The sequence below is a fragment of the Rhinopithecus roxellana genome, chromosome 10, assembly GCF_007565055.1.
Source record: "Rhinopithecus roxellana isolate Shanxi Qingling chromosome 10, ASM756505v1, whole genome shotgun sequence".
Lineage (NCBI taxonomy): Eukaryota > Metazoa > Chordata > Mammalia > Primates > Cercopithecidae > Rhinopithecus > Rhinopithecus roxellana.
This window is the reverse complement of record NC_044558.1, coordinates 53,451,654-53,475,882: the sequence shown is the minus strand read 5'-3', so window position 1 is coordinate 53,475,882 and position 24,229 is coordinate 53,451,654. Positions and strand designations below refer to the sequence as shown.

The window sequence follows — 24,229 nt, the reverse complement described above, 5'->3', positions numbered from 1 at the left end:
TTATGGATAGGATGTACTACATTAATTTTATTTCTTATATTAACTCAATCTTGCCTTCCTGGGATAAATCCCACTTGGTCATGGTATACAATCCTTTTTATTTGTTGTTGAATTCATGGTAATTTGTGGAGAATTTCTGGATCTATATTCATAAGAAATAGTCTAGTTTTCTTGTATTGTGTTTGTCTGATTTGGTATCTGAGTAGTACTACATCATTGAATGGGCTTGGAAGAGCTTCATTTTCTTCTGTTTTTGGAAAAACTTGTGAAGAAATAATATTAATTGATATTTTTTCATCGGAAATTTCTGATTTATAATTCAATCTCTTCTAGGCGGCTGCTGAAGATGGCGGAGGGGCAGTTTCTGCTGCTTGCTGGCCAAGGTCACTCTGGGGCCACCTGGCAGCCATCGTGGCTAAGCAGGTACTGCTGGGCCAGAAGGTAGTGGTCGTGCACTGCGAGGGCATCAACATTTCTGGAAATTTCTACAGAAAAAAGTTGAAGTACCTGGCTTTCCTCCACAAGTGGATGAACATCAGCCCTTGCCGAAGCCCCACGTCTTCTGGCAGAGCTTGCCAGGCGGGCTGCCCCACAACAGCAGCCAGCCAGGCCGCCTAGGACCAGCCGCTAGGTGCTCGGTAGCATCCCACCGCCCTGTGACAGGAAAAAGTAGATGGTGCTTTCTGTTGCCCTCGAGGTTGTGTGTCTGAAGCCTGTGAGAAAGTTTGTCTACCTGGGGTGCCTGGCTCACGAGACTGGCTGAAAGTACCAGACCATGACAGCCACCCTGGAGGAGAAGGGGAAGGAGAAAACCAAGATCCACGACCAGAAGAAACAACTCCTGAAGCTACGGAGACAGGCCGAAAAGAATGTGGAGAAGAAAACTGACAAATACAGAGAGGTCCTCAAGGCCCATGGACTCCTGGCCTGAGTCCAGTAAAGACTGTTTATTCCTCATGCTTGGCCTGTCCTGCCCTTCCTCCATCGTGGACCTGGAATGTGGGGACCCAGGGGCAGCAGTCCAGGTGCCACAGGCAGCCTGGGATTTAGGAAGCTTGGGAGCAAGGAAAGGGTCTTAGTCATTGCGTTTCAATAAGGTTACTTAAAGCACTCAAAGAATTGTGCAGGCATAATTCATCTGTGACCAACAGAGCAACCAGTTACTTCAGTTTCAATAACAGCAAAAGGGAGCTGGAACACTAATTGGAGGGGCCCTATCTTGTGAGCATGCATCTGTTTAATTCCCAACTGGTCATATACTATACTATGCAGCTGTTAGAATGTGAACAAGCGCTTGGGGACAGCAGCATGAGCTTGCTGTTGTACAAAGGGTATCTATAAAAGCACAGACTGGGAAGATGTATGATCAAGGGGTTACAGGCATTGCCCATGCTTCTTGCCTGTATTTTGTGACCAGAATCAAATAAATTACTTTTATTCTTTTTTTTTTCTTGAGACGGAGTCTCACTCTGTCGCCCAGGCTGGAGTGCAGTGGTGCATCTCGGCTCACTGCAAGATCCGCCTCCCGGGTTCACGCCATTCTCCTGCCTCAGCCTCCCAAGTAGCTGGGACTAGAGGTGCCCACCACCATGCCCAGCTATTTTTATTTTTAGTAGAGACAGGGTTTCACCATGTTAGCCAGGATGCTCTCGATCTCCTGACCTCGTGATCTGCCTGCCTCGGCCTCCCAAAGTGCTGGGATTACAGGCGTGAGCCACCGCGCCCAGCCAATATTCTTTTTGATGACAGATACAAGTATTTCCTGAAATACTTGTGGCATCATAACTGGTATTTATTTCTCATTTCATTTTTCCCTTGATCAATTTGAAGTTACATAATTCTATTTCCACACTTTTACTGATTACCTACAACACAAACCTTTCATTTATCAAAAAATCAAGTTAATCAGTATTACTTGTATCAATAAGAGTTCATTCAGGAGGGAGGCCGAGACGGGCGGATCACGAGGTCAGGAGATCGAGACCATCCTGGCGAACACGGTGAAACCCCGTCTCTACTAAAAAATACAAAAAACTAGCTGGGCGAGGTGGCGGGCATCTGTAGTCCCAGCTACTCAGGAGGCTGAGGCAGGAGAATGGCGTAAACTCGGGAGGCGGAGCTTGCAGTGAGCCGAGATAGCGCCACTGTACTCCAGCCTGGGCCACAGAGCGAGACTCCGTCTCAAAAAAAAAAAAAAAGAGTTCATTCAGGAAAACAAAAGTAACACTAGAACGTAATGCAGGGAGTTGATTAAATAAGTGTCAGAGGAATTAAAAAGCAAAGGGAAACATTGAGGTAACATAGAGATAAAATCTGCAAGGAGTAGCTACCACCTTTGGATCTGGGGAAACAAAGGGAAGAGGTTGGGGTTATCTAGACCAAAAGTTCAGAGAAAGGCCCTAACAGAGCTGAGGCTCAGACCTCTGAGGATGGGATGTTTCCTGATTGGTGCTGGATGTTTAAGGGGGCACAATGAGTCTGGTTCTGGGAGAGCTGAAAGAAGCTTGAGGCTGGACTGATGCAGGCCAACACTGACAGGCATAGCAAGCAAAGAGGAAAATGAAAGTCACTTTTCTTTCAGTTTTCCAGTCTCCCTTAGCACTCCTATTGATAGAAACTAAGAGGGAGCCAGTTGACAAGAAAGAAATGTGAATAAAACTGTCTTTGTTCACAGATGACATGACTGTCTATGTAGAAATTCCAAAAGAATTAACGAAAAATTTCTGAAACTAATAATGACTATAGCAAGTTTGTAGGATACAGATTAATATAAAAAAGTAAATTGCTTTTCTTTATACCAGCAATGAGCAAGTGGAATTTGAAATTAAAAACATAATACTCCCCCAAAATAAACTACTTAGGTTTAAATGTAACAAAATATGTACATGATCTATGTGAGGAAAAGTATAAAACTCTGATGGAAGAAATCAAATAAGAACTAAATAAAAGGAGAGATAGTCCGTGTTCCCGGAAAGAAAGACTTGATATTATCAAGATGTCAATTCTCCCCAACTTGACTGATACAATGCAATCTCAATAAAAATCCTAGCAAGTTGTTTTGTGAATGTCAACAAACTGATTCGAAAGTTTCTATGGAGAGGCAAAAGATCTGAAATAGCCAACACAATGACATAGGAGACCAAAGTTGGAGGACTGATAGTACCTAACTTCAAGACTTAGTATAAAGCTACAATAATCAAGACAGTGAGGTATTGGCAAAGTAATAGACAAATGGACCAATGGAACCCAGAAATAGACCCACATAATGCAGTCAACTGATATTTGACAAAGAAGAGGAGAAAAGCCAATACAATGGAGAAAAGATAACCTTGTCAATGAATGGTACTCAAACAACTGGGCATCCACATGCCAAAAAAAAAAAAAAAAAAAAAAGAATCTAGACACAAACCTTATACCCTCAACAAAATTAACTCAAAATGGATCATAGACCTAAATGTAAAATGCAAACTATAAAAGTCTTAGCATATAACATAGGAGAAAATCTAGACGAACTTGGGTATGGCCATAACTTTTTAGATACAATACCAAAAGCATGATCCATGAAATAATTGATAAGCTGGATTTCATTAAAACTAAAAACTTGCTCTGTGAAAGACACTATAAAAAGAAATGAGAGGACAAGACGCAGACTAGGAGAAAATATTCGCCACTTTGGGATGCCAAGGTGGGAAGATCACTTGAACACAGGTGTTCAAGACCAGCCTGGGCAACATAGCAAGACTCTGTCTCTAGACAAAATTTGGCTGGGTGTGGTGGCTCACGCCTGTAATCCCAGCACTTTGGGAGGCTGAGGCAGGCAGATCACAAGGTCAGGAGTGTAAGACCAGCCTGGCCAATATGGTGAAACCCCATCTCTACTAAAAATACAAAAAATTACCTGGGTGTAGTGGCACGCACCTGTAGTCCCAGCTACTCGGGAGACTGAGGCAGGAGAATCGCTTGAACCTGGGAGGCAGAGGTTGCAGTGAGTCGAGACTGTGCCACTGCACTCCACCCTGGTGACAGAGCGAGACTCCATCTGAAAACAAACAAACAAAATGAAAAGTTACCCAGATGTGGTGGCATGCACCTGTAGTCTCAGCTATTCAGGAGGCTGAGGTGGGAGAGCTCAAGGCTACAGTGAGCCATGATTATGTCACTGCACTCCAGCCTAGGTGACAGAGCAAGAATATATATATTTACAAAAGGTGTTTTTGATAAAGGACTAGTTTCCAAAATATCAAAGAACTCTTAAAATTCAACATTAAATGTATTTAGTCAGGTTCTCCAGAGAAACAGAATCAATAGGAGAGATAGATAAGTAAATAGAAGGTAGGTAGAAAGGTAGATAGATAGATAGAGAGAGAGAGATATTTATTATGAGATATTGGCTTACACAATGATTAAGTCCCACAATCTGTCATCTGCAAGCTGGAGGCCAGGAAAGCCAGTGTTGTAGCTCTGGTCCAAACCTAACACCTGTGAATCAGGGGGCTAATGGTGTTAAGTCTCAGTCTGAGTCCAAAGGCCTAAGAACTAAGGCCAGGTGCAGTGGCTCACACCTATAATTTGGGAGGCCGAGGCAGGCGTATCACTTGAGGTCAGGAGTTTGAGACCAGCCTGGCCAACATGGTGAAACCCCGTCTCTACTAAAAATACAAAAATTAGCCGGGTGTGGTGTCATGTGCCTATAATCCCAGCTACTTGGGAGGCTGAGGCAGGAGGATTGATTGAACTTGGGAGGTTCAGTTTGCAGTGAGCCATGATTATGCCACTGCATTCCAGCCTATATAACAGAGTGAGACTCTGTCTCCAAAAAAAAAAAAAAAAAAGAAAATAAACATATGTAACATATGTAAAGACGTTCCATATCATATGTCTTTAGGAAACTGCAAATTAAAACAAAAATGAGATACCACTACACACTTATTAGAATGGCCAAAATCTAGAACACTGAAAACACCAAATGCTGTCAAGGATGTGGACCAACAGGAGCTCTCGTTCTTTGTTGATGGGAATGCCAAATGGTACAGCTACTTTGGAAGGTAGTTTGGCAATTTCTTACAATACTAAATATACTCTTACAATATTATCCAGCATTCGTGCTTTTTGGTATAAGCTTAAATTAGTTGAAAACTTATGTTCACACAAACTTACACATGGGTGTTTATAGCAGCTTTATCCTTAATTGTCAAAACTTGTAAGCAACCAAGATGTCTTTCTGTAGGTGAATGGAAAATTAAACCATGGTACATCCAGACATGAAATATTATTCAGTGCTATAAAGAAATGAGCTACTAAGCCATAAGAAGACATGGAGGAACATGCATTAAGTGCATATTATTAAGTAAAAGAAACCAGCTGAAAAGGCTAAATACTGTGATTCCAACTATGTGACATTCTGAAAAAGGCAAAACTATGGAGATAGTGAAAAGATCAGTGGTTGCCAGGGACTAGGGTAGGGGAAGGTATAAAGGGGTGGACCACAGAGGATTTTTAGGGCGTAAGACCATTCTGTATGATACTTATATGATGGATACAGGTCATTATACATTTATCCAAACCCAGAGAATGTACAGCACAGAGTTGTGTTCACCACAGTGAACCCATGTGTAAACCGTGGACCTTGGGTGATAATGATGTATCAATATAGGCTGATCAGCTATAACAAGAGTGCCTCTCTGCGGCAGGATGTTGACAGTGCGGGGGGCTGTGCATGTGTGGGGACAAAGGGTATATGAAAACGCTCATATTTTCTGATCAGTTTCACTGTGAACCTAAATCTGTTGTTTGAAAAAATAAGTCAATTTAAGAAAGAAAACAAAATGTAATTTGCAGAATACCACCCCCAGCATCATGGTGTATAAAAGGGTGGATTTGAAGTTGAAGGACATAGTTTGATAATCAGCATACTATCCTTGCAGACAATGTAAGAGAAGCCTAGAACAATTTAACTTTGTTGGTTCACCTCCGAATGTCTATGTTATTGTTTTAATGTGTTTTAATTCTATATTTTTACTTAAATTCCGGAAGACATTAATGTTGTTGTTTTATTCTTTATTCTTTTTTTTTTTTTTTTGTAGAGCCAGGGTCTCCCTATGTAGCCCAGGCTGGTCTTGAATTCCTGGTCTCAAATGATCCTCTCCTCTTGGCCTCCCAACGTTCTGGGATTACGGCATGAGCCACCACACCTGGCTATCCTCATTATGGAAATGTATTTACACTAGTCATAAAATTTCTAGTGGAAGTTGTTTTCTTTCATCACATTAAAGATATCAACTATTGTCTTCTGTCTTTCATTGTTGCCGTAAGAAGTCAGTTTTCAGTCTAAACTGCTGCTCCTCTGAAGGGAAGCTGTTTCTCTAGCTGCTTTTAATTTAGTTTTTTACTCTGGTAAAAGTTGCATGCAGTGAAGTGCACAGACCTTACCTGTATAAGGACAGTGAATTTTGACAAATGTGTACACCCATATGTCCCACAGTCTGGTTGCTTTTAAGATCTGCTGTTTTCCTTTAATGTTATTTGGTTTCACCATACTACGTTTATGTGTGGACTTCTTTTTATCTACCCTGCCTGAAACTTGTTGGGCCTCTTGAATCTGTGTTGATTTGTATCTTTCATTAGTTCTGAAAAATGCCCAATCAATAGCTTTGCTACCATGCTCTCTTCTCATTTCAGAACTCCAATTAGTTAGATTTTTTTTTTTTTTTTTTTTTTTTTTTTTTTTTTTGAGACGGAGTCTTGCTCTGTCACCCAGGCTGGAGTGCGGTGGCCGGATCTCAGCTCACTGCAAGCTCCGCCTCCCGGGTTCACGCCATTCTCCTGCCTCAGCCTCCCGTTTTTTTTTTTTAAGATGGAGTTTCCCTCTGTTGCCAGGCTGGAGTGCAATGGTGTGATCTCGGCTCACTGCAAACTCCATCTCCCAGGTTCAAGTGATTCTCCTGCCTCAGGCCCCTGAGTAGCTGAGACTAGGCATGCACCACCATACCCAGCTAATTTTTGTATTTTTAGTAGAGACAGGATTTCATTATGTTGGCCAGGATGGTATCGATCTCTTGACCTCGTGATCCACCTGTCTTGGCCTCCCAAAGTGCTGGGATTACAGGCATGAGCCACAGTGCCCAGCCTAGTTAGATTTTTACTCTGCTCTTCATATATCTTTCTCTTTTAAACTCTCCTCTTTGTTGTTCTGTATTTTATTCTGGATAATTTATTCTAATCTATCTTCCAGTTCATTAATCCTATCTTCAGCTAAATCTAAACTGGTCTTTGGGTTACTTAAATTTTAAATGGAAAATTTCAAACACAATCAAAAGTACAATGAATCCCTCTGTACCTATCATCTTGCTGCAACAATTACAAAATAAGTTTAATTTTGTTTCATCTATATTCCACTAATTTCCCCTGGACTCCCACAGGATTATTTTAATGCAAATCCCAGACATTATGCCATTCCATTAATAAATACATGCGTATGTAACTCTAAGAGTTAAGGACCATTTTAAAAACCATACCAAAATACCACAACTACGTCTAACAAAATTAACAAATTCTTTTTTTTTTTTTTTTTTTTTGAGGCAGAGGTGGAGTGCAGAGGCAAGATCTCGGCTCACTGCAACCTCCGCCTACCCAGTACAAAAGATTCTCATGCCTCAGCCTCCCAAGTAGCTGGGATTACAGGCGGCTGCCACTACGCCTACTAATTTTATGGTATTTTTTATTTTTTGTATTTTTATTATTACTCTTTTTTTTTGAGACAGAGTTTCACTCTTATTGCCCAGGCTGGAGTGCAATGGCGTGATCTCAGCTCACTGCCACCTCCACCTCCCAGGTTCAAGCAATTCTCCTGCCTCAGCTGGTCTCAAACTTCTGACCTCAAGTGATCCACCCGCCTTGGCCTCCCAAAGTGCTGGGATTACAGGTGTGAGCCAGCATGCCTGGTCAATTTTTTTGTGTTTTTAGTAGAGATGGGGTTTTGCCATGTTGGCCAAACTGGTCTTGAACTCCTGACCTCAAGTAATTTGCCCTCCTTGGCCTCCCAAAATGCTGGGATTACAGGCCTGAGTCACTGCACTCAGCCAACAGTTTCTTAATATCACATAATATCCAGAGTCCATAATTGACTAATAAAAGTTTTTTTATAGATAGTTTGATTCAGGATCCAAATAAGATCTATGCATTACATTTGGCTGCTATGTCTCCTAGATCTCTTTTATTCTCTAACAGTTCTCCTTTCCCACCTTTTCCCCCTTGCAGTGTACTTTGTTGAAGAAACTGGAGCTTTTATTCTGTTTGTTCCTGATTACATTTCTACGACGTCATTTAACATATTCTCAGATGTCTCATACTTCCTGTAAACTGTTGGTTATATTTAGAATCTTCTTTGGGCTGGGCACGGTGGCTCATGCCTGTAATCCCAACACTTTGGGAGGCCAAGGCGGGTGGACCATCTAAGGTCAGGAGTTCAAGATCAGCCTGGCCAACATGGTGAAACCCCATCTCTACTAAAAATACAAAAATTAGCCAAGCATGGTGGCACGCACCTGTAATCCCAGCTACTCAGGAGGCTGAGGCAGGAGAATCGCTTGAACCCGGGAGGCAGAGGTTGCAGTGAACCAAGATCGTGCCACTGCACTCTAGCCTGGGCGACAGAGCCACACTCTGTTTTAAAACAAAAAACAAAACAAAAAAATTCTTCTTTGGAGAGCAAGAATCCTTCATAGATAATGCTCTGTGTTTCCTATTGTATCACATCAAGAAGCCCTGGTTGTTCCTCCTTTCGTGATGTTAGATTTTGTCAGTGTATTCACTTGGTGTCTGTTTGATTCACCCACAAGCCACGTAACTAATGTTTTTGGAGGTCATTGGTGACAGTTGACTGTCCGGAGCCGTGAGGCCCGGAAATTGCCGCGGCCTCTGTTGCTTAAGCTCCGCATTGTGGAGACAAGATGGCGCACTTCCTGGTTCTTCATCATCAACTTTTCCGGCGCGCGCTAACTTTTCCCGCCCCTGCGTAGACAACCTCCCGCGCCCGGGAAAGACTAAGTCTACCGAGCATGCGCCTGGTGACGTCTCTCATTATTCTCCTCCCCGCCTGCTCTGAACCCTTCCTCTTCCCTGCCAGCCTATATAAGGCATTGCACCGCCGCCATTAAACGAGACTTGATCAGGATACTGTCTTGTCTCCATTTCTCGTGTTTTCTTGTCTCCTCCATTCCCACTCCCCCTTCCAGGGCCCGTTCGACTGTCCTGCAGGTCGGGACAGTTGACTAGATTATTTATTTCATTAGGACTGTAAAAATATGGCAGCATATCATTCCTTCTACACTTATTAGCTGAAATTCTTCTATAAAGAAGAATTCTTAAGTTATTTAATTACTTTATCCATTCATTTTAAAATTTAATTTTTATTTTTAAATTTATTTATTTATTTATTTATTTGAGATGGAGTCTCACTCTTGTTGCTCAGGCTGGAGTGCAATGGCATGATCTCGGCTAACTGCAACCTCCACCCGCCGGGTTCAAGCGATTCACCTGCCTCAGCCTCCAGAGTAGCCTGGACTACAGGCACATGCTATCATGCCCAGCTAATTTTTGTATTTTTAGTAGAGAAGGGGTTTCACCATGTTGGCCAGGCTGGTCTCAAACTTCTAACCTCAAGTGATCCTCCTGCCTCAGCCTCCCAAAGTGCTGGTACTACAGGCATGAACCACCTTGCTCACCTATTTTTATTTTTTATTTCAATAGTTTTTGGAGTACAGGTGGTCTGGGGTTACAGGGATAAGTTCTTTAGTGGTAATTTCTGAAATTTTGGTGTACCTGTCACCCAAGCAGTGTACACTGTACCCAACATACAGTCTTTTATCCCTCATCCCCCTCTCCCATTCCACCTCCAAGTCCCCAAAGTCCATTATATCATTTTTATGCCTTTGCATCCTCACAGCTTAGCTCCCACTTATAAGTGAGAACATACAGTATTTGGTTTTCCATTCCTGAGTTACTTCACTTAGAATAATGGCCTCTAGCTCCATTCAAATTGCTGTAAAAGACATTATTTTATTCTTTTTTTTAATGGCTGAATAGTATTCTGTGTGTATATATATACCACATTTTCTTTATCCACTAACTGGTTGATGGGTACTTAGGTTGGTTTCATATTTTTGCAACTGCAAATTGTACTGCTATAAGCTTATAAAGACTTCTTTTTCCTTTGGGTAGATACCCAGTAATGGGATTGTTGGATTGGATGGTAGTTCTACTTTTAGTTTTTAAAGGATCTCCATACTGTTTTCCATAGTGGTTGTACTAGTTTACATTCCCACCAGCAGTGTAAAAGTGTTCCCTTTTTACCACATCCACACCAACCTCTATTATTTTTTCACTTTTTTATTATGGCCATTCTTGCAGAAGTAAGGTGGTATATCATTGTGATTTTTGCATTTCCCTGATAATTAGTGATGTTGAGCATTTTTTCAGATGTTTGTTGGTTGTTTGTATATTCTTGTCCTTTGCCAACTTTTTGATGGGATTATTTGCTTTTATTCTTGCTGGTTTGTCTGAGTTCCTAGTAGATTCTAGATATTAGTCCTTTGGGGGATGCATAGTTTGTGAATATTTTCTCCCACTCTATGGATTGCCTGTTTATTTATATTGCTGTGCAGAAGCTTTTTAGTTTAATTAGGTCTCTTTGTTGTTGCATTTATTTTTGGGGTCTTAGTCATGAATTCTTTGCCTAAGCCAATGTCTACAAGAGTTTTTCCGATGCTATCTTCTAGAATTTTTATAGTTTCAAGTCTTAGATTTAAGTCTTTGACCCATCTTGAGTTGATTTTTGTATAAGGTGAGATATGAGGATTCTGTTTCATTCTTCTACATGTGGCATGCCAGTTTTCTCAGCACCATTTATTGAATAGGGTGTCCTTTCCCTGATTTATGTTTTTGTTTGCTTTGTCAAAGATCAGTTGACTGCAAGTATTTGGCTTTATTTCTGGATTCTCTATTCTGTTCCATTGGTCTACATGCCTATTTTTATACCACTACCATGCTGTTTTGGTAATTATAGCCTTGTAGTATAGTTTGAAGTCAGGTAATGTGATGCTTCTAGATTTGTTCTTTTTGCTTAGTCTTGCTTTGGCTATGTGGGCTCTTTTTTGGTTCCACATGAATTTTAGGATTGTTTTTTCTAGTTCTGTGAAGAATGACGATGGTATTTTGATGGGAATTGCATTGAATCTGTACATTGTTTTGGACAGTGTGGTCATTTTCACAGTTGAATCTACCTATCTGTGAGCATGGGATATAGTTTCATTTGTTTGTGTCATCTATGATTTTGATTTCTTTCAGCTGTATTTCGTAGCTTTCCTTGTAGAGATCTCTCACCTCTTTGGTTAAATATATTCCTAAGTATTTTATTTTTTTTGCAGCTGTTGTAAAGGGATTGAGTTCTTGATTTGATTCTCAGCTTGGTTGTTGGTGTGGTGTATGGATAGGATCATATACCTAGAAAACCCTAAAGACTCATCCAGAAAGCTCCTAGATCTGATAAATGAATTCAGTAAAGTCTTATTTTTAATTTAAAATTTTACACCTTTTATTTCTGGAGCCTCTATCTTTAAATGTGCTATGTTATTATTTATTTATTCCTTATTTCTTTAGTTTTCTGTTTTTCAATATATTCTTGTTTCTCTTTTATTTCTTTAAACAGAGTAAGTGTAATTATTTTAGAATCTGTATCAGATAATTACAATATCTAAAGTCTTTCGGGCTCAGTTTTTGCTGTTGTTATTTCTTCTCGTTCTTATTTATGAGGTCTCCTCGTGTGTTTGTGGGTGTGTGTGTGTGTGTATGAACTACTAATTTTCCTTGGAAAATGACTTCTAGGAGTTCTTTGGTGGTAGGATGAAAAGACATTTTTCTAGTGTGTATTTGGATTTGTTTCTGCCACATGCCTGGGCACATTATACTCACCTCTTCAAAACCACTTCAAACTAAACGTACAAATTAAGTAGATTTTTTTGTTTGTCTGTTTTTAAACTACCTGAATCTGAAATTACACTGAAAATTTCTTTAAGGGCCCATTTGTGGTCACAAATTCCTCTGCTCTGATACCAAGGTAGCTTTTGCTGTGGTTCCCTGAGAATGGGGAGGTAAGGGAAGATTCACTATGGAGGGAATCTCCTCTCAGACTCTTCACCCTGGTGAATCTTCTGTCCCTTTCTCTAGAAAATGAAGCTCAAGTCTGCATATGTGGTAGATGCCCTCCAAGCAAATGTGACTGCTGTTTTGAATACTTCTTTAGGTTTCTGACCCCCTTTATATTTTGGCCTGTTGATTCTTTACTGTCTTCTTGGCTCTACCATGCTTTTAAGAAGGTATTTCCATTTTCCCCAGCATTTTTTAGTTGTTTTTTTGTGGGAGTATCAACTGAATACCTAACCTACTATATTGAAGAAAACAGAAATCTGTTTAGCTTTTCCAATACAACCTTTTATTTTTATAGAATTAATAATTGTTTTTTATCCTCCTTAGCTTTCTACCAACTTGCCACTAATATATCTGCAAACTCTTCTCATGCAAATCTCTTCTCCCTAAGTTCAAATGCATTAGGTAGTCTTTGTATATCTTAAAGAAATCACTCTCAAACCCTTCTGAACTGCTCTAATTTTGATGAATTGATCTCTAGTCCTGTCATACAACTTGGCATCTCCCTTCACCATTGTCCTGGAGATTCCTTGGGTCTCTTTTGTGCTGGATCTCATTTCTTGGACTTCATGCATTTCTCTCTCTCTCTCTTCTTTTTTTTTTTTCAACTGACTAATTTGTCTTGGCATAATAAATCCTCTATCTTTTGAAAAGCAGTGCATGGAATAGCAATACTTTGAGAACTTGCATGTCTGAAATCGTTTTTATTCTGGATTCACAATTAAATTATAGTTTGATTCAACATAGTAGAAGTTCTAGCCAGAGCAATCAGGCAAGAGAGAAAGAAATAAAAGGCATCCAAACTAGAAAAGAGGAAGTCAAATTATCCCTGTTCACTGATAATATGATTTTTTTTTTTTTTTTTTTTTTGAGATTGAGTTTCGCTCTTGTTGCCCAGACTGGTGTGCAATGGGGCGCCATCTTGGCTCACCACAACCTCTGCCTCCCGGGTTCAAGCGATTCTCCTGCCTCAGCCTCCCAAGTAGCTGGGATTGTAGGCATGTGCCACCATGCCCGGCTAGTTTTGTATTTTTAGTAGAGATGGAGTTTCTCCATGTTGGTCAGGCTGATCTTGAACTCCCAACCTCAGGTGATCTGCCCACCTTGGCCTCCCAAAGTGCTGGGATTACAGGCGTGAGCCACCGCGCCCAGCAATATGATCTTATATCTACAAAATCCTGAAGACTCCACCAAAAAAACTCTTAGATTTGATCAATTAATTCAGTAAAGTTTCAGGATACAAAATAAATGTACAAAAGTCAAGAGTGTTTCTAATCACTAACAATGTTCTAGCTGCGAATGAAATCAAGAAGGCGATCTCATTTACAATAGCTACCAAAAAATAAAATATCTAGGAATATATTAACCAAAGAGGTAAAAGAATTCTATAAGAAAAACTACAAAACACTGACGAAAGAAATTGTAGGTGACATAAACAAAATAAATAAATACACACAGGCATACATACATGGGAAAGAATATCCTTTTCAACAAATGGTATAAACGGTGCTGGGGAAATTGGATTGCCATGTGCAGAAGAATGCAACTGGACCCCTATCTTTTACTACATGCAAAAATTAACGCACAATGGACTAAAGACTTAAATGTAAGACCTGAAACTTTAAAAATACTAGCCAAAAACCTAGGGAAAACTCTTCTGGACATTGGCTTAGGAAAATAATTCATAACTAAGACCTCAAAAGCACAGGCAACAAAAAACAAAAATAGGCAAATGGGACTTAATTAAACTACAAAGCTTCTGCCTAGCAAAAGAAATAGTCGACAGAATGAACAGACAACCTGCAGAATGGGAGAAACTATTTGCAAAATATACATCTAACAAGGTCTAATATCAGAATATAAAAGGAACTAAAACTCGACAAAAATCTGAAATAACTCCATTAAAAGTGAGCAAAGGTTATGAATAGACATTTTTTTCCAAAAAGACATACAAATGACCAAGAAATGTATGAAAAAACGCTCAATATCACTAATCATCAGAGAAATGCAAATTAAAACCACAATGAGATACCATCTTACAACAGTCAGAATGACTATTACGGAAAAGTCAAAAAATAACATGTTGGTGAGGATATGAAGAAAAGAGAACACTTAAACACTGTTGGTGGGAATGTAAATTTAGTACAACTTCTATGGAAAAGAATGGAGGTTTCTCAAAGAACTAAAAAATAGAATTACTACTTGATCCCGCAATCCCATTAAGAAAAGAAATTATTATATCAAAAAGATACTGGTATTTGTATGTTTACTGCAACACTATTCACAATAGCAAAGATATGGAATCAACCTAAGTGTATATCAATGGATGACTGGTTAAAGGAAATGTGGTATCTATATATACAATGAAATACTGTTCAGCCATAAAAAAGAATGAAATCTGTCTTTTGCATAAACATGGATGGAATGGGAGACCATTATCTTAAGTGAAACAAGTCAGACACAGAAAGACAAACGTTGCATGTTCTCACTTATAAGTGGGAGCTAAACAATGTGTACACATGGACATAGAGTGTAGAATATTAGACAATGGAGACTCAGAAGGATGATGGAGTTTGAGGGGGCTAGATGATGAGAAATTACTTAATGGGTACAATACACATTGTCTGGGTAATGGATACCCTAAAAGCCCTGACTTCACCACTACACAATCTATGCATGTAACAAAATTGCACTTGTATTCCACAAATTCATATAAAAATAATGTTGAATCAACAAACATTTTAGTTTGGTGGAGTATAGAATTATAGGTTGGAAATAATTTCCCTAAAAAATTTGAAGGTATTTTATATTATTTTCTAGCTCCCAATGTATTTTTTCTTTTCTTTTTTTTTTTTTGAGACGGAGTCTCGCTCTGTCGCCCAGGCTGGAGTGCAGTGGCCGGATCTCAGCTCACTGCAAGCTCCGCCTCCCGGGTTTACGCCATTCTCCTGCCTCAGCCTCCCGGGTAGCTGGGACTACAGGCGCCCGCCACCTCGCCCGGCTAGTTTTTTGTATTTTTTAGTAGAGACGGGGTTTCACCGTGTTAGCCAGGATGGTCTTGATCTCCTGACCTCGTGATCCGCCCGTCTCGGCCTCCCAAAGTGCTGGGATTACAGGCTTGAGCCACCGCGCCCGGCTTGTGTTTTTTCTTTTTTAAGAGACAAGGTCTCACTCTGTCACCCAGGCTGGTTGTGTACCGTGGTGTGTTCATGGCTGACTGCAACCTTGACCTCCTGGGCTCAAGTAATACTCCTACCTCAGCCTCCCAAGCAGCTGGGATCACAGGCACTCGCTATCATGCCCTGCTATTTTTTTATTTTTATTTTTTTGTAAAGATGGAGTCTCCCTATGTTGTCCTGGCTGATCTCAAACTCTTGGGCTCAAGTGATCCTCCCATCTCGGCCTCCCAAAGTGCTGGGATTACAGGAGTGAGGCACCACACCCAGCCCTCCCAATGTTGATGAGTTTGTAAGCCCAATGCTGTTCTAATTCCTTTTTTTTTTAAATTTAAAAAATGGTATTTTAAATTTGTGTGGGCACACAGTGGTGTATATATGTATATATTTATGGGGTACATGAGATACTTTGATACAGACATACAATAAGTAATAATCACATCATGAAAAATGGAGTATCCGGCCAGGTGCGGTGGCTCATGCCTGTAATCCCGGCACTTCAGGAGGCCGAGACGGGCGGATCATGAGGTCAGGAGATGGAGACCATCCTGGCTAACACGGTGAAACTCCGTCTCTACTAAAAATACAAAAAATTAGCTGGGCGTGGGCACCTGTAGTCCCAGCTACTCAGGAGGCTGAGGCAGGAGAATGGCATGAACCCAGGAGGTGGAGCTTGCAGTGAGCTGAGATCATGCCACTGCACTCCAGCCTAGGCAATAGAGCGAGACTCTGTCTCAAAAAAAAAAAAAAGAAAAAGAAAAAAAAGAAAATTGGAGTATCCATCCCCTCAAGAATTTATCCTTTGTGTTACAAACAATCCAATTATACTCTTTATTTTAAAATGTACAATTATTATTGACTATAGTAATCCTGTTATGCTATCAAATACTAGGTGTTTTTCATTATTTCTATGTTTTGTACCCATTAGTCATCCCCACTTCTCCCCAACCCCACACTACCCTTCCCAGCATTTGGTAACCATCCTTCTACTCTCTATCTCTGTGAATTCAACTGCTTTGAAATTAGCTCTCAAAAATAAGGCAGAACATGTGAAGTTTGTCTTTCTGTGCCTGGCTTATTTCACTTGACATAATGACCTCCAGATCCATCCATGTTGTTGCAAGTGACAGGATCTCATTCTTTTTCATGGCTGAATAGTAAGTACTCCTATGTGTATACGCACTATATTTTTAAAATCCATCTGTTGATGGACACTTAGGTTACCTCCAAATCTTAGCTATTGTGAATGGTGCTGCAACAAAAATGGGAGTACAGATATCATTTCCATATACTGATTTCCTTTCTGTTGGGTATATACCCATCAGTGGGATTGCTGAATTTTATGGTAGCTCTATTTTTAGTTTTTTGAGGAAACTCCAAACTGTTTTCCATAGTGGTTGTACTAATTTACATTCACACCAACAGTGTACAAGGGTTCCCTTTTCTCCATGTCCTCTCAAATATGTGTTATTGCCTATCTTTTGGGTAAAAGCCATTTAAACTGGAGTGAGATGATATCTCATTGTAGTTCTGATTTGCATTTCTCTGATGATCAATCATGTTGAGTACCTTTTCATACACCTGTTTGCCATTTGTATGTCTTCTTTCGAGAAATGTCTATTCAGATCTTTTGCCCATTTTAAAATCAGATTATTAGATTTTTTTTTCTTTTGTTTGTGCTCCTTATATATTCTGGTTATTACTCCCTTGTCAGATGAGTAGTTTGCAAGTATTTTCTCCCATTCTGTGGGTTGTCTCTTCACTTTGTTGATTGTTTTCTTTGCTGTGCAGAAGCTTTTTAACTTGATGTGATTCTATTTGTCCATTTTTGTTTTGGTTACCTGTGCTTGTAGGGTATCTCAAGAAATTTTTGCCCAGGCCAATGTCCCAGAGAGGCTCCTCAATGTTTTCTTACAGTAGTTTAATAGTTTCAGATCATAGATGTAAGTCTTTAAGCCATTTTGATTTGATTTTTATGAATGGCAAGAGATAGGGGTCAAGTTTTATTCTGCATACGGATCTCTAGTCTTCCCTGTACCATTTATTGAAGAACTGTCTTTCCTTTAGTGTCTGTTCTTGGCACCTTTGTCAAAAATGAGTTCACTACAGATATATGGACTTGTTTCTGGATTCTGTATTCCATTCCATTGGTCTGTGTCTGTTTTTATGCCAGTACCATGCTGTTTTGGTTATTATAGCTCTGTAGTATAATTTGAAGTCAGGTAATGTGATTCCTCCAGTTTTGTTCTTTTTTCTCGGGATAGCTTTGGCTATTCTAGGTCTTTTGTGGTTCCATTCTAGGTCTTTTAGGGTTGTTTTTTCTATTTCTGTTAAGAATGTCATTGGTATTTTGATAGGGATTGCAATGAATCTATAGATTGCTTTGGGTAGTAATGGTGCTCTGATTCTTAATCCTCATGCTGTTCTGATTTTTAAAAAATTTATTAACAAAGCAACAACATGAAGTCACATGTTCTGATTTTTTGTCTGTGTATGGAACTTGTTCTTTCTTTCTGGAAGCTTTTAGAATTGTTTCTCTGTGTCCAGTACTCTGAGATTCTATAATGATGTGTCTTGGTGTGGGTTTGATTTGTTGTTCTGGATACTTAGGGTGCCCGTTCAATTTGGAGACTCTGTTCTTCAGTTTGGGTTAGTCCTTTTAAATAATTTTTTTGATGATTTCTTCGCTTCTGATTCTCTGTTCTCTTTCTGGAACTCTAATTTAGAACTCTTATTTCATCCAGACCTTCTGGACTGATCCTTTAATTTTTATGTTTTCTCCTAAAGTAGAACAAATTTCATCTTCTTCAACTTTATCCTCCAGTCTTTGTACAGAATTTTTATTTCTGTAACATGGTTTTAGTTTCCAAGAGCTCTTTTTGCTTATCCAAATAGTAGTTACTCTCAAGTAGTTTCCTGTTGTTATTTTATGAATGCACTATAATATCTCTTTGAGAAGTCTGATGATGGATTATTTTTAATGTTTTGTTGTTTTAGATGGAGTCTAGCTCTATGGCCCAGGCTGGAATGCAGTGCCGCAATCTAAGCTGAAGGCAACTTCCGCCTCCCAGGTTGAATCAATTCTTCGGCCTCAGCCTCCTGAGTAGCTACAGGCGCGTGCCACCATGCCCAGCTAATTTTCGTATTTTTAGTAAATACGGGGGGGGGGAGGGTCTCACCACGTTAGCCAGGCTGGTCTTGAACTCCTGACCTCAAGTGATCCGCCCACCTCGGCCTCCCAAAGTTTTGGGATCACAGGCGTGAGCCACCGTGCCAGGCCAATTTTTAAATGTTTTATTTTTGGTGGTTTTTCTTCCCCCCACTCCGTTGCAATTTATGTTTCCTCTCATTTGCTTTTCCCTTCTTGTTTGTTTTTGTTTCTTACTTGTATATTAAAGTCCTTCCTTAAACGTCTAATGATCTCTGGCTATTTATTTTGAAGAGTAAGAACACTAAAACGCTGATTGGACAGTGAAATGAGGGCTGGGGCACCTAGGCCAAAGTCTTACATGTGGAATTCATTATAATTATCTATATCATTAAGAGAATTCTGATGAGGGTATCTTTGGGATTTTTCTTTGGAGCTGGTGAGATTCCCCAGAGAGGATTTTCCAACGGTATAATCAGGTTCTTGTTTACCTTTGTTTCGTAATCAATATTCTCAAGTTTGTTAAAAGTTACCATTCTTCGGTTTGATTTCCAGCTTCCAAAATTGCTGTTGTTCTCTCCTTTCCCTTTCTTACGGCCTGGAGAGTAATACATAATTCCACCTTTAACTGGAATCCCATGTATGTATGTATGTATGTATGTATGTATGTTCTCACTTATTTGAGACCGGGTTTCGCTGTGTTGTGCAGGCTGCACTTGAACTCCCGGGCTCGGGAGATCCTCCTGCCTCAGCTTCCGGAGTAGCTGATACCACAGGTGCGTGCCACCGCGTCTGACTGCCCGCATTATTTCTCTAGGATAGTTTTTTTGGAGGTCAACTGCAGGATCGTATAGGAAGATTTTGACACAAATTTTCTTATGTATATATGAAAAGAGGTAAGCTTCTGTATAATAATTATTTGTTTTGCAACAAGCATTGAATAACTTTCACGGGCACTGCGCAAGCTATCTATCTGCCTCAATACTCCGCCCAGCGGTGGGCAGGTAGAAACATCTGAAAAAGCAATGAGATGCGCATGACATTTGGGCGAAGACAGAGGGCAAACATAAAAGGGCCAAGCGCATAGACCACGCCTCTGAAATTGGGGTAGGCGAGAAGGGTTTGATCTTGTCGATGATTGGCTGGTCTCTGACCAATCACGGGCAGCAATTGATTTTTCTAATCGTCGTAATCCACCTCCCCGGGGCCTTGAAGCCACGTTTACAAATAGGAATAGGGTACGTGGGAGGGATAGAACGTACAGCCAATAAAATCATGTGGCGCCGATGGGCGTGTTGAGGCCGCTGCCAGGCTTAGGGCGGAAACAGATTCTTCGGCTAAGAAGGGGAACGAAAGATGGCGGCGGAAACGGTGCTGTCCAGTGTGTTAGGACTGCTGCTTCTGGGACTCCTGTTACCCGCAAGTCTGACTGGCGGTGTTGGGAGCCTGAACCTGGAGGAGCTGAGTGAGATGCGTTATGGGATCGAGATCCTGCCGTTGCCTGTCATGGGAGGGCAGGTGAGAGGCGTATAAGGGGCGAGGGTCCGGGCAGAAGAGGAAGCGGGTAAGAGATAGAGGAAGGAGGGCAGCTCCCAAGTCTGGGGCTGGAGCCTACGGGAAATCGGGAAGAGTAGGTATTGCTTTTACTGTGACCCCTGGGGATCGCAGACTGAGACCCATTCTCTAGGGGCCAGGAATTGGGAGAGGTGGGGCTTCCCGCTGTCAACGTTCAGGTCTCAGTTTACTATCGAAACACCCGGACTCCGTTCCCGTGGAGAAATGGGAGCGCCCTCTCGCCTCACCCACTAAATACAGCTGGAGAGCTTGTGGCTTATTCTGTCTTCGACTGAGCTCTTCCCCAGGGTCTGAAGAGGGATTTCGTTGTTTTCCCTGATCGCAGCCTTTCTTTGCTTCCTTGCCCCCCGACCCTCCATTCTTTCCCAGAGCCAATCTTCGGACGTGGTGATTGTCTCCTCTAAGTACAAACAGCGCTATGAGTGTCGCCTGCCAGCTGGAGCTATTCACTTCCAGCGTGAAAGGGAGGAGGAAACACCTGCTTACCAAGGGCCTGGGATCCCTGAGTTGTTGAGCCCAATGAGAGATGCTCCTTGCTTGCTGAAGGTGAAAGGGACTGGGTTAGATAGAATGAGGGCTTGGGACCTAGCAGTTCATCCGAGAACTGGAGTCCAGTGAATGAGGCAGGATCTAGGGGACCTGTAGTGGTTAAGGAGACCACTGGAGGAGTAGACAGATTACACGGACAGGAAAGAAGCAAAGAATCCTGCAACCATTGATGACACTTTGCTGAATGTAGGAGCAGGTTAGGATAGAAGATCTCAGAAAAGGCCGGGCACGGTGGCTCACACCTGTAATCCCAGCACTTTGGGAGGCCAAGGCGAGCGGATCACGAGGTCAGGAGATCGAGACCACGGTGAAACTCCGTCTCTACTAAAAATACAAAAATAAAAATTAGCTGGGCGTGGTGGCGGGCGCCTGTAATCCCAGCTACTCGGGAGGCTGAGGCAGGAGAATGGCGTGAACGCAGGAGGCGGAGCTTGCAGTGAGCCTGAGATCGCGCTACTGCACTCCAGCCTGGGCGACAGAGTGAAACTCTCTCAAAAAAAGAAAAGAAAAAACCCAAAAAACAAAAAAGAAGATCACAGAAAAGGGCTAAAGCAAGACTGAGGGTCTGCGTCGGGTAGGAGGAGTACTTCCTTAAGTCTACCTGCTGAAGTCACCCCCTGCCCTATCACTCCGCTCCAGTATCCAATTTTATTTTTGTCGTAGCACTTTTCATGATCTGAAATCATATTAACTGAATCAGTTTGTTTATTTTCGGTCGGAATCCCAGCATTAGAATGTAAACTCCATGAGGTCAAATAATTTATCTTGTTCATAGTTGTATTCCCAGTGGCTAGAACAGTGCAAGGAATGTCCAAGAAGTTCAATTAATATTTAATTTTGGGTTCTTCTATGTTTCCCTAATATGATTGCTTCAGGGATACCATAATTTCTTATCTTTATGGAGGGGAAATAAGGATTTAAAAAATATTTTAAGAGGGAGGAATGGAAAGACCACAAGTGGAAAACAGACTTTAGAGATAACTCTCTACGTCACAGAAGGAAAGCAGCCCTCCCTCCTTACTGAAAGTCTGGAGAATTGAGAGTGGAAGTGAAGGGAAGAGAATTGAGTGTGAGAGTAGATGAGAGGCTATGTGTCTTGGAGCCAGGAGACTCTGATTCCAATAAAAGATGTCTGCACCCCATCCCCCTGATTGTTTAATTTTTAATTGTCAGACAAAGGACTGGTGGACATATGAATTCTGTTATGGACGCCACATCCAGCAATACCACATGGAAGGTAACTCCCTCCTATGTTTTCCTTAAGCCCTCAGCATCATATCATTGAAGGTAACCTGCCTCCCCAGTTCCCTCCTACTCCTCTTAGGAGTAACAGTGCTTCTCTGTGGCTTCTCTTGCAGATTCAGAGATCAAAGGTGAAGTCCTCTATCTTGGCTACTACCAATCGGCCTTCGACTGGGATGATGAAACAGCCAAGGTGGCAAGAGTGTGGGATTCAGGGAGAAGGGGTTCTGGCCACCGGCTGAAAGCCCTGACACGAAGGGGAGGGTCAAGATTAGCTGATCTGTTTCTTGGGGCTTGGTGGCCATTAAGACAAAGTTTCCTGGGGCCTGGGGGCACAGGCCATTCTTTTGTCTCTTTGGGGACGCAGTGCCATCCTTCCTCTTTGCTGTCTTTCTTATGTCCCCCACTCCTGCCTCATGTCTTCTCCAGGCCTCCAAGCAGCATCGTCTGAAACGCTACCACAGCCAGACCTATGGCAATGGGTCCAAGTGCGACCTCAATGGGAGGCCCCGAGAGGCCGAGGTTCGGGTGAGTCTTGAGAGAGGGAAGTTGACACTCCCATAGGGACAGTTCAGATTCTAAGGGAAGAGAATTGCATCTTATAGTCAGGGGGCTCCCTCCCAGATTTAAAACATATTTCCAGCAGGGCACGGTGGCTCATGCCACCAGCACTTTGGGAGGCTGAGGTGGGCAGATCACCTGAGGTCGAGTTCAAGACCAGCCTGACCAATATGGTGGAAACCCCATCTCTTCTAAAAATACAAAAATTAGCTGGGTGTAGTAGCAGGTGCTTGTAGTCCCAGCTACTCGGGATGCTGAGACAGGAGAATTGCTTAAACCAGGGAGGCAGATGTTGCAGTGAGCCGAGGTTGTGCCACTGTGCTCCAACCTGGGTGACAGAGCGAGACTCTGTCTCAGAAAAGAAAAAAAATAGCAAAAACACATTATTTCCAGGCCGGGCGCAGTGGCTTATGCCTGTAATCCCAGCACTTTGGGAGGCCAAGGCAGGTGGATCACCTGAGGTCAGGAGTTCAGGAGCAGCCTGGCAAACATGGCAAAGCCCTGTCTCTACTAAAAATATAAAAATAAGCCGGCCATGGCTGTGGGCACCCTGTAATCCCAGCTACTTGGGAGGCTGAGACAGGAGAATAACTTAAACCTGGGAGGCGGAGGTTGCAGTGAGGTGAGATCGCGCCATTGCACTCTAGCCTAGGTGACTAGAGCGCAACTCTGTCTCAAAATAAAATAAAATAAAACGTGTTTCCAGCTGCCATCTGGACATCATTACCTGGATATTCAGAGGCACTTCAAGTCAACATTTCCCAGATCCTCTTCTCCATACCCCCAACCACACTTAATCTTTTTCCCACATTTCTCCTTTTTGTCGCCTCAGCAATAAACCTGAGTGCCATCCTTGACTCTTTCTTCTCCTCTGCATTGTCCCTCCTTTTTATTTATTTAATGGCTCTTCAGTGAGATCTTGCTGTATATGCAGGGATTAGGCTGGGCTCTGGGGATACCATGGTGAGCAAATGTGCAGCCCCTGCCCTCACAGGCTGCATTAGAGGGGAAGACAGAATCACAGAAATTAGTCTATGATTATCAACTAAGAAGTGAGATGAAGGAAAGGAATCTATCTAGCTCTCTCAGAGTAAATAAAGCCCGTTTTTCCTACTTCTAGATATCTCTCAAAACTCTCCTATGCTTTCGTGTGGTCAGTACCTTCATTCTTGCCTGCATCCCTGTGAACAGCTTCTTTACAAGTGCCTCTCATCTAGTGGTCCTTAGCTGAGTGGAGGCAGGCAAATATAGAATGCAAAAAGTTCCTTGGGTCATTCTCATGTATTCATAAATATACACACCTGTAAAGAATTACATGACACCTGTCAGAGTTATCTTTCCATAATGCAGATTTGTACCTGCAGTTGTGTGCTGGTAAGTGTTGGACACCCAGATCTCTGTGGGTGTGGGAGGCAAGCCCTGATTTGTAATGTTTGCCAATATCTGTGGTAAAAATACTCCCGTGATACCCAAGTCAAATGATGTTAACTGTCTTGCAACATTCTCCAAAACTTACCAGTTGGCTCCAACACACCTGTAAGTCTGCATCACTTCTTCGTTCAGTCCTGAAAAACCTTCAGTGATTCTGCCTTGCACAAAGGCTAAGATCCAAATGTTTCAGCACAGACCAGGGTGGTAGCAGTGGAGGTGATGGGAAGTAGTTGGATTCTGGATATATTTTGAAGGTAGAGCCAATGAGATTTGTTGATGGTTTGGATGTGGGATAGAATCATGGATTACTTCAAGATTTTTGGCTTGAGCAACTGGAATGATGGAA

General features: G+C 41.6%; 1 protein-coding gene and 1 pseudogene across 5 annotated transcripts in view; both read left to right on the top strand.

Moving 5' to 3' along the window:
* The first annotated feature begins 346 nt into the window (after positions 1-346).
* LOC104682384 lies at positions 347-931 on the top strand (annotated as a pseudogene).
* Positions 932-19,674: 18,743 nt separating this feature from the next.
* OS9 (OS9 endoplasmic reticulum lectin) overlaps positions 19,675-24,229 on the top strand; it is a 29,143-nt gene continuing 24,588 nt past the window's right edge. For 3 of the 5 annotated variants that reach the window (XM_010388929.2, XM_010388927.2, XM_010388928.2), the window contains exons 1-5: positions 19,711-20,043; positions 20,470-20,646; positions 21,823-21,886; positions 22,008-22,084; positions 22,321-22,419. In XM_010388929.2, coding sequence (XP_010387231.1) covers positions 19,882-20,043; positions 20,470-20,646; positions 21,823-21,886; positions 22,008-22,084; positions 22,321-22,419 — 579 coding nt within the window. In that variant the 5' untranslated portion in view covers positions 19,711-19,881. Of the gene's footprint in view, positions 20,044-20,469; positions 20,647-21,822; positions 21,887-22,007; positions 22,085-22,320; positions 22,420-24,229 lie in introns of all 5 variants that reach the window. The other 2 variants (XM_010388933.1, XM_010388932.1) reach the window with 1 other exon arrangement.